The 10,050-nt window shown below is 44.9% G+C and overlaps 1 protein-coding gene across 2 annotated transcripts in view; it reads right to left on the bottom strand.

Annotated features, from left to right (window-relative positions):
• Positions 1-282: 282 nt before the first annotated feature.
• POLD3 (DNA polymerase delta 3, accessory subunit) overlaps positions 283-10,050 on the bottom strand; it is a 32,093-nt gene continuing 22,325 nt past the window's right edge. For both annotated transcript variants that reach the window (XM_034759113.1, XM_034759115.1), the window contains exon 9: positions 283-2,020. In XM_034759113.1, coding sequence (XP_034615004.1) covers positions 1,815-2,020 — 206 coding nt within the window. In that variant the 3' untranslated portion in view covers positions 283-1,814. The remainder of the gene's footprint in view (positions 2,021-10,050) is intronic.

The raw sequence follows: 10,050 nt of genomic DNA, 5'->3' as shown, positions 1-10,050 counted from the left end.
TAGCACAGCACCACATTAAATAGATATAACTGGAATTTTAAAGCATTGTCTCAAAACCCCTTCTGGACTCCCGAATTGTTATCGGACTGGTTAATAGTTCCAGCTGTATTTTTAATATATGTATCCTTTGTTCTGTAAAGTCTTGGATTGCTTTTATATCTGGAAGCTTTGCCATGCAATTGAATACCATGAACCTGCTTTTTTCAGATTTATACAAGCTATATGGGAAATCAGAAGGTAGCACAACTCTCCAAGAACAATCAGTAACACAAACAAAAGAAGGTAAGTGTTTAAAGGGTTTTATTATTTAACATTACTCTTAGAATATACTTCCAGCTATGCCAAGAAAAATAGAAACATTGAAGTGGTATTTTTCTGGGAAAGATACAAAAGTTCATTGTAAAGATTAAACCAAGGCTTTCCATCCTTTTCCAGTGGCGGCCCTCTACTTCTATTAAAACATGCCCCAAACATGCCAACCCTTACTCAGCTGTAGCACCATAGTGTAGATGTTCCCTAGCTCAACAGAAGGGGGTTTTCTGTCCAGGTGCACAATCCACCACCCTGAGCAGTGCTAGTTAGGTCGACTGAAGAATTCTCCCATCAACACAGCTGCGTTCACACTGGGGATTAGGTCATCTTAACCACAGTGCCCAGGGTGTGAATTTTTCACACCCCTGAGCAACGTAGTGAGGTCCAGCTAAATTTTAGCTGTAGACGAGAGCTCAGACAACCAAAATCTCTAGTCACTTTTGACAATTTGGGCTCCAATACTTTGCACATCATCATCTTCACAGGCTGTTGGTTCCTTGGGACCAATATTTTGCTATGGCACATTTCCTTAGACACTAGACTTTTTAAAAAAACATTTGTACATGGCACATGCCCATTAGACTTTAAATAAATAAAAGCCAACAAAAGAGGAGCTGCATACTTCTTTATGTCCCTGGCTACGATGCAGACAGGTACACTGCCATTTTCATTAGGACAACCCACTCACATGCCCACCTTCGAGTCAATAACCACCCACTTGTAGAGCTGAGCACACAGTTCCTTTCCCAGTGACCGGTCGGGCTTGGACCTTCCCCCTGGTTCACTATATCCAACTGCGTGGGAAGCCTTAATGATGTTTTTGCAAAGAGTGATGGAGCACAAGCAGTGTCACGGTCTATAATTAGGCATCCAACACTTTACAGAGGAGGTACTTAAGGAAGAAATGGTTGAGAGAATTTTATATGTGGTACTTTGTCCAACAAAGATTATAAAGGCAGAGAGAAAACTATTTACCAGTCTTGGGGGAGAAATCAAATTCATTTCATCCAGTTATAGCTGCAGCAGATGTTCACTATTTGTATGTGTGCCTGTTACATTATAGGTTTTAACCAACCTGAACGTTTAAACAAACAAGACAAAAAAAAAAAAAAAAAAAAAAAAAATCAAACGATTCCACTAAAAGGATTAGCTTCTTATTTCGTCCATCTACTCCCGGAACAGGCCTTAGTACCAGACAGGTCAAAGGCCATGCTTAAAAATTTAAAATGTCATCATGTAAACAAGTTAACAGATCTCCAAGTGTTCCTCTAGCGCTTGCTCCCAGCTATGGCTTTCTATATGGCCTAGCACAGAAACAGAATTACAAGATAATGGATACAATTAAGTTTTCTGATGCAAAACCTGGTGCGGAGAGCTTACTTCCACAGTAAGCAAGATATTGCCCACCAGGGTAGCCCATCTGTTGTTCTCCTCCAAAGCCGAACGCTACTGAAAGGAGTGACATTTCCAAGCTGCCCAGGGATCGTGGGGAGAGATTCAGTTCATTTCTTCTGGAAGAAGCCCATGATGGAGACTTGTTTGTTGGCTTTGCTGGCTGTGGCTGCCCCTTTCTTCGGACCCTTCCGATCCTCCTTGGGTTCTTTCTTCACAGCGGCCGCGGACTGACTGTGTGCAGCTGGCAGCTTGGACTTGATGAATTCCTCTTCACTATCTGTACAGGATTCGCTCTCGTAAACCTTTTCAGTTACTGGAAAGAGAACGTGGCAGGAGTGGTTAAGCCTTTGCTCATAACAGCTGCAACCAACCAAGCAGTATATTCAGGGAATCAATGAGGAGGTATGAGAGGCACACAACGGAAGGACAGTTAAAATTAATAGCATCCTGGCTCTGCAGTTTTCGTAAGTGGGACAGTTTGGAGAATCTGCCTCGGTTCAGTGTATGAATACTGGCTGATGCTACAAAGCGGTTATAAAATTGTTGCATCAGGGAATGCCTCTATGAGGATGTGGAACGTACCAGTTGCTGACACAGATGGTAACATGTATCCCCCTACCAGACCAGGGACAATGGAGAGGAGTTAAGATTAACATGTGCTCTGGACCAAACAGTAGGGCATGGAAAGTAGGAGAAGCTACTTCTTCCAACTTGTCTAACATAGAGAAATACCCAGACAGGGCAAAGAGTCTGGGCAGGAGAGTCTGGGCAGGAGAAGGGAGGAGGCAGGTAGGTTTTTGAAGCATCAACTTTAACCAGGGACCAGCCAAGGTCGCAGAAAGCCAGTGGGGCTGGAAAGACAGATTCAGAACAGAAGTCACAAGATGCAGAGGAAGGATCCTGGACACCCCAGAGGATTCTGCCCAAGCCCAAAGAACTCTCCGGAGTGGGGAGGAGCCTGAGGCAGGGAAACGCATATAGGCGCATTTGTTATTTTGTACAGGCCCTGTGTATGAGGTAAACCATAAACTAGAAGTCTCACACCTTTGGTGGCATTCTGGGGAACATGCAAGAGCTGCTGGGGAGGCCTGGGGGAGATGACTCCGGTTTCAAAGTGCAGTCGCCTAGGTCCTGGAGTCTACACTGCCAAAAAGGGAGTCAGGCACAAGATCTGCCCCTGGAGCGCGTGCTTAGAGACCCAAAGCCAAGCTACACTCTACCCAGCCCCAGCAAATTAAAGGTACGTGGGATTCAGCATTTGGATCCCCTCACAGCAGTTTGGTGAGTGACCAGTAGAGGGCGCTCGATCAGATTCGTGACATCAAGTTACGAACACGCAGGCAAGGCAGAGGGCAAAAACAAAAGAACTAGGTGGGATAGCTCCCAGTGACATAGTAACAATACCTAGCTCTTATGCAGCACTCTTCACCCACTGATCTCAAAGCACTTAGAGGCAGCAAGTATCATTGTCCCCATTTTACAGATGGGGACACGGAGGCCAGAGGTGGAATGACTTGTCCACGGTCTCTCAGCAGATCACAGAGCTGGGAATAAAACCCAGGTCTCCTGAGTCCCAGTCCAGTGCTCTTATCAGCTGGGCTAGGCTGCCTCCCTTCACTTTTAAGATGAACGGAGTGAGGCTACGTACTGAAAGATGATAGATCAATAGCCGTGGAGGATTACGTCCTCTCTTCTACCCAGGGCCTTACGCAGTGTCCATCCCCTTGGTATCTGAGTGCATAGTCAGCCATAGAACAGGCTCCCCACCCATGCGCTTCAGCCCTGCTGGGTGGGACTGTCTTCCTGGGTGAGAGGGCAGGTCAGGTGCCAAATCTTCTCACTGCATAGACTCTGCAACATGGAGGGTGCCAAGTACACTGAAGATTTTTGCAACAAGGACAATTGTCCGCTAGGGACTAGTTTGTAGACACCAATTCATTTCACACAGAACACGCAGCAGCCATCAGACAGTAACGGCTTTCAGTAACTACTGACCAGGACTGAATCTGAGCCGTTACCCTGGTACGGAAAGGTTCAACAGCCCAATCCGAATCCCACCCACTCCCACAATAGCATTGCTAGGGCAACCGTTCCCACCAATGCTTACAAAAAGCATGATACACAGATGGTCTGATTTTCCAAGCTCCTGAGTGTGACACTGCACCCCATATTCTTCACAGTGATATTATGATATGATTATGATCATCATAATGTATTTTATGCAAAATAAGTCCTGTGCGGTGTCATGGAAAAGGTTATGATTTGTTGAATATGATTATCCTATTTGTATGCATGCATCATTTTTGTATCTGAAGTTATGAATATTTACTATGTATCTGTATTTCCAATGTAGTTACACCTGGGTAACGCCCACTAGACAACATGGTTTCATTCTAGACAGTGTGTGAAGAAGGGCCTATTCAGGGTAATGGACCTTAGGAAAACAATAGGCCTTAGAAGAAGTTTATCTCCCACCTGGGAAGCCTTCCTGAGGATGCTACAGACAGCCTCTGAGTAATGGCTGCTATGACTTTACAAAGACATGTGATGTAACCACATGTCTCTGGACTCCATCTTGGGATGTCAGTGTTTTTCCACAGACCGGTCTGGGAGCTAAGCTTTGAAACAAAGGGTTCCCGCCATATGCAACAGCTATATAAGGCGGGGAGTGACATCATCTGGTGTTCTTTGCTACCCACACAAGACGACTCCTGGAAACAACAGAGGAACAAAGACTGAACTGGGGGAAGTGCTGGACCCAAACTAAAGGGATTTTTAGCCTGTGAATGGAACACCTGGGGATTGCTTGCCCCTTAAGAATCTGCAGCCTGCTTGTATCATCTCTTAGGGGGAGAATCTGCTATTCACACCCAATCTTGTTAGTATTTTAAGTTTAGTTTGCGTTTTTTGTTTATTTGCTAGGTAATCTGCTTTGAGCTGTTTGCTATCACATTAAAATCTCTCTTTTGTAGTTAATAAACTTATTTTTATCTAAACCAGTGTGTGGGAATCATAACTTGAGGCAGAAGGCTGTTGCATATTCCTCTCCACACCGAGGGAGGGGGCAAATTTTATGAACTTACCCTGTACAGTTCCCTGTGCAGTGCAAGAAGGTATAATTTTGGGTTTATACTCCAGAGGGGGTGCATGCCTCAGGAGCTGGTTGTTGCCCTAGCTGTCGCCTTCGTATGCAGGGCCTGGTCAAAGTGCCTGCATGTAACTACAATTGTGTGTGTCCCTACCTGTATGCATGCTGCTGAAAGTGCAGGCTGAAGCCTGGAGGGCTTTGCAGCTTGTCACAGCAGTAAAGTGAAAGAAGGAGCCCAGGCTGGTGGGTCGGGGGGCTAGGTGGTACCCCAGTTCCAGGTGTCACCCTGGGGGGAACCCATCATACTGAGCACCTGAAGATCCACTGACTGTTGTGATGATGGCTATATGTATACCTAGATTGAGAGAACTTGGTGCTTCTGAAATTCAGATGAAGAGCTCGTTCTTTTTACGTAACACCTCTCTGAAAGTTATTACAAGCTACGGAGACACAAATTAAACCTAGGTGGTTGCTTCTTTCTACAGAGAGGGTAATAGCAGACGTTTCAAAGCAGTACTGGAAAGGGTTCATTTAGTAACCAACCAATCATTGAACCCAGATGAGTATTACTTACTGGGATTCTCCCCTTTCACAGCGGTCACAGTGTTTAATGATCATAGAATATTAGGGTTGGAAGGGACCTCAGGAGGTCATCTAGTCCAACCCCCTGCTCAAAGCAGGACCTAATCCCCAACTAAATCATCCCAGCCAGGGCTTTGTCAAGCCAGGCCTTAAAAACCTCTAAGGAAGGAGATTCCACCACCTCCCTAGGTAACGCATTCCAGTGCTTCACCACCCTCCTAGTGAAAAAGTTTTTCCTAATATCCAACCTAAACCTCCCCCACTCCAACTTGGAACCATTGCTCCTTGTTCTGTCATCTGGTACCATTGAGAACAGTCTGGATCCATCTTCTTTGGAACCCCCTTTCAGGTAGTTGAAAGCAGCTATCAAATCCCCTCTCATTCTTCCCTTCTGCAGACTAAACAATGCCAGTTCCCTCAGCCTCTCCTCATAAGTCATGTACTCCAGACCCCTAATAATTTTTGTTGCCCTCCGATGGACTCTTTCCAATTTTTCTACATCCTTCTTGAAGTGTGGGGCCCAAAACTGGACACAGTACTCCAGATGAGGCCTCACCAATGCCAAATAGAGGGGAATGATCACGTCCCTCGATCTGCTGGCAATGCCCCTACTTATACAGCCCCAAATGACGTTAGCCTTCTTGGCAACAAGGGCACACCGTCGACTCATATCCAGCTTCTTGCCCACTGTAACCCCTAGGTCCTTTTCTGCAGAACTGCTGCCTAGCCATTCAGTCCCTAGTCTGTAGCAGTGCATGGGATTCTTCACTCCTAAGTGCAGGACTCTGCACTTGTCCTTGTTGAACCTCATCAGGTTTCTTTTGGCCCAATCCTCTAATTTGTCTAGGTCCCTCTGTATCCTATCCCTACCCTCCAGCAATTCTACCACTCCTCCCAGTTTAGTGTAATCTGCAAACTTGCTGAGGGTGCAATCCACGCCATCCTCCAGATCATTAATGGAGATATTGAACAAAACTGACCCCAGGACCGACCCTTGGGGCACTCCGCTTGATATCGGTTGCCAACTAGACATGGAGCCATTGATCACTACCCGTTGAGCCCCACAATCTAGCCAGCTTTCTATCCACCTTATAGTCCAGCCCATACTTCTTTAACTTGGCGGCAAGAATACTGTGGGAGACCGTATCAAAAGCTTTGCTAAAGTCAAGGAATAACACGTCCACTGCTTTCCCCTCATCCACAGAGCCAGTTATCTCATCATAGAAGGCAATTAGGTTAATCGGGCATGACTTCCCCTTGGTGAATCCATGCTGACTGTTCCTATCACTTTCCTCTCCTCTAAGTGTTTCATAATTGATTCCTTGAGGACCTGCTCCATGATTTTTCCAGGGACTGAGGTGAGGCTGACTGGCCTGTAGTTCCCTGGATCCTCCTCCTTCCCTTTTTTAAAGATAGGCACCACATTAGCCTTTTGCCAGTCATCGGGGACCTCCCCCGATCACCATGAGTTTTCAAAGATGATGGCCAATGGCTCTGCAATCACATCCGCCAACTCCTTTAGCACCCTTGGATGCAGCACATCCGGCCCCATGGACTTGTGCTCATCCAGCTTTTCTAAATAGTCCTGAACTATCCTTTCTCCACAGAGGGCTGGTCACCTCCTCCCCATGCTGTGCTGCCCAGTGCAGCAGTCTGGGAGCTGACCTTGTTCGTGAAGACAGAGGCAAAAAAAGCATTGAGTACATTAGCTTTTTCCACATCCTCTGTTACTAGGTTGCCTCCCTCATTCAGTAAGGGGCCCACACTTTCCTTGACTTTCTTCTTGTTGCTAACATACCTGAAGAAACTCTTCTTGTTACTCTTAACATCTCTTGCTAGCTGCAACTCCAAGTGTGATTTGGCCTTCCTGATTTCACTCCTGCATACCTGAGCAATATTTTTATACTCCTCTCTGGTCATTTGTCCAGTCTTCCACTTCTTGTAAGCTTCTTTTTTGTGTTTAAGATCAGCAAGGATTTCACTGTTAAGCCAAGCTGGTCGCCTGCCATATTTACTATTCTTTCTACACATCGGGATGGTTTGTTCCAGCAACCTCAATAAGGATTCTTTAAAATACAGCCAGCTCTCCTGGAGGGTTTAGCTCTATAAAACAATACTTACTAAAATGGATCTGGAGTCAACTCCACTGATGGCAACCATCAACATCCACAAGTAAACACTGATCCACCAGATTCCAATGCAGCATTCTGGTATATTTCTAGTAAACCATTTTTTTCTTTAGCAACTCTACTTTTTTTTTTTTGCAGGTGTCTGAACTTCACTTCTGGAAAATTGGCTTTTAGTTGTACCAACTAAATCAAATGAGGTTCTACACAATCCGCGGCTGTACGGAGAAACCATTTAGCACCAGTCCCTGTGGTACTAAACCCTGCTCCTCTGGTGTGATTAGTCAGTCAAATAGGGACTCTAAACACAAGCCAGTTTCTCTTTACAATCAATTAGCTTTTCAACAAGCAGCCTTAAGAGGCCGTTACTGCTGGCTGACACACTCCCTACCTTTGCTCTTAGCATGAATTATCCTCAGAGGTTAAACTACCCTATCTGTGTGCAATCGTTTATTGAGGGTTTCCATTAGGCCCAAGCTGTAAGAGACGGACTGTAGGATAGAGAATCTAGCATTTAGCTGAATGTTTTTCTTTGGTAGGTTGTCTTGCGTTTTTGTAGTAGCCATTGCACATTTCAAATGCTGCTTTTCCATGGTAAACAGGGATTCAAACACTCTCTCAGGCCTGGACCAGCCCAATACCTGCAGGAGTTTACTAAATCTGAAAGCGTCCCACTGTGACGTTAGCAACCAATCTCATAAGAAGCAGAGTTAAGTAACACTTGGTCCACACACATTTTTGAACCAGTAACACTCTCTTGGTTAGGGGCGTGATTATTAACAATGGAAAGTAATAGCAGTAATAACCCCTGGTGTGGACACAGTTATAATGGTGTCCAGGTATCTTATACCAGTATGAGCGACTCTCCTTCCTTTCAGGGATGCAGGTCTCATATACACAGGAAAAAGTTATTTTTTTGTATAACTTAAGGTGCGAATTTAAACCAGTATAGTTATACCAAAATAGACCACCATGTAGACATTCTTATTCCAGCATAAAAGTGCCTTTTTTCAGTTTAGCTTGTGTCACTTGGAAAGGCGTTTAAGCTAAACCTAAAATAAAGCCACTCTTATACCGGAGTGAGAGTGTCCCCCTGGGGGATTAGAACTGTATAACTGCAGCTGTACACCTGTTAAAACATTCCTCACGCAGTCAAGCCCGAAGCTATAGGAGCAGAAGTACCTTTATACCAGTATAACTGCATCCACACTGGGGTGGTCATGGTGGTGGGAAGGGGTTGTAGAACTTCAGCTATGTCAGCATGGTTAAAAAACTGCACAACATTTGTGATTAGACAAGCCTTTAGATTAAGGACCTGATCCTAAGAGATGGTGAGCACCCACAATTCCCACTGACTTCAATTAGGTGCTGCAGGTGCTTAGCACCTCTCAGGGCTAGGCCCTAGAGTATTTGATTTGCTTTACAATCACCAGTTTCTAGCTGTAGTCGTTCTTGGGAAAGTGGCACTAAAATCATGGAGACACTCAAGGGAGGGTCTATAGCAGGGTGATATTCAGAACAGTGAGATCGGAAGCTCCAATATCTTGGCTCTGATCTAGGCAGCTTTAACCCATTTTAAAAAGGTGAAAATCCCATAATTCAAATTATACAAATATTTTATATCAGCCTAGGAGGTCTGAGAGACCTTAGGATTATCAGGCCTACACGGGTCAGGGGGAGAGACGGGATGAAATGGGGACACAGCAAGTTCTGGACCACAGACCAGTGCAAATTTTTGGTACATAAAGTAGTATTTCCTTCTTACCCAATTCTAAAGCATCATAGCCCCATCTGACTCTCTCCTTGCTACTCTGAGCCTTTTCCAAGTGCACCACAAGGGCCTTATTTTCCCCTCCATAAAATTGTAGTGGATATTAATTTGTAAACCAAAGGTCTGCCTATTTCACAAGAGACCATTTAAACCCATGGGCCAGTGGGGAAAAAGGCAAGCTTCCCAGTACTGGCACATTTGGAAAAGGCTGAATAGAAAAAGGAATGCAGAATCCTTTGCTGGAAATAAAAGCTTTAATGTTCATTATGGCGAGCTCTGGATGCCAACCTTATTAAAACACTAGCTGTCGAGCAAGGTTTTCATTTTCCTTCCAAAAATCTTAACGGTCCTATCTGGAGTCAGGAGTGCACAACACCCCATCATGCAAACTCAACGAGCAATTCTCAACAAATCCGTTTCCCTCTGACAAAAACCTAGTACTAGAGCCTTTAGCTACTATTGAAGCCAGTTACTTTCCTGCTAGCTTTAGCTTTCTTTATAGGAGATATATAAAACACAGGACCCGATCCCTCTCCTGGAATAAGCCGAGCTCCCTGGATTCCATTCAAATCAACAGGGGTTGAGGACACTCAGTATCTTGTACAATCAGGCACACGTTGTGTTTAGTATAAATAATGCTTCCGCCAGTTTTTCAAATGTAAACGTTACCTAAATCTTACAACACTCTTGCAAGGTAGGGAAATAAGTGCCTTGCTCAAAATCACCGAATGCATCAGTATCAGAGCTAGGTTAGAATTTAAACATGCCAGACCTGC

This window comes from Trachemys scripta, chromosome 1 (genome assembly GCF_013100865.1).
Source record: "Trachemys scripta elegans isolate TJP31775 chromosome 1, CAS_Tse_1.0, whole genome shotgun sequence".
Lineage (NCBI taxonomy): Eukaryota > Metazoa > Chordata > Testudines > Emydidae > Trachemys > Trachemys scripta.
The sequence above is the reverse complement of the archived record's forward strand: the minus strand, read 5'-3'. Positions and strand labels throughout refer to the sequence as shown.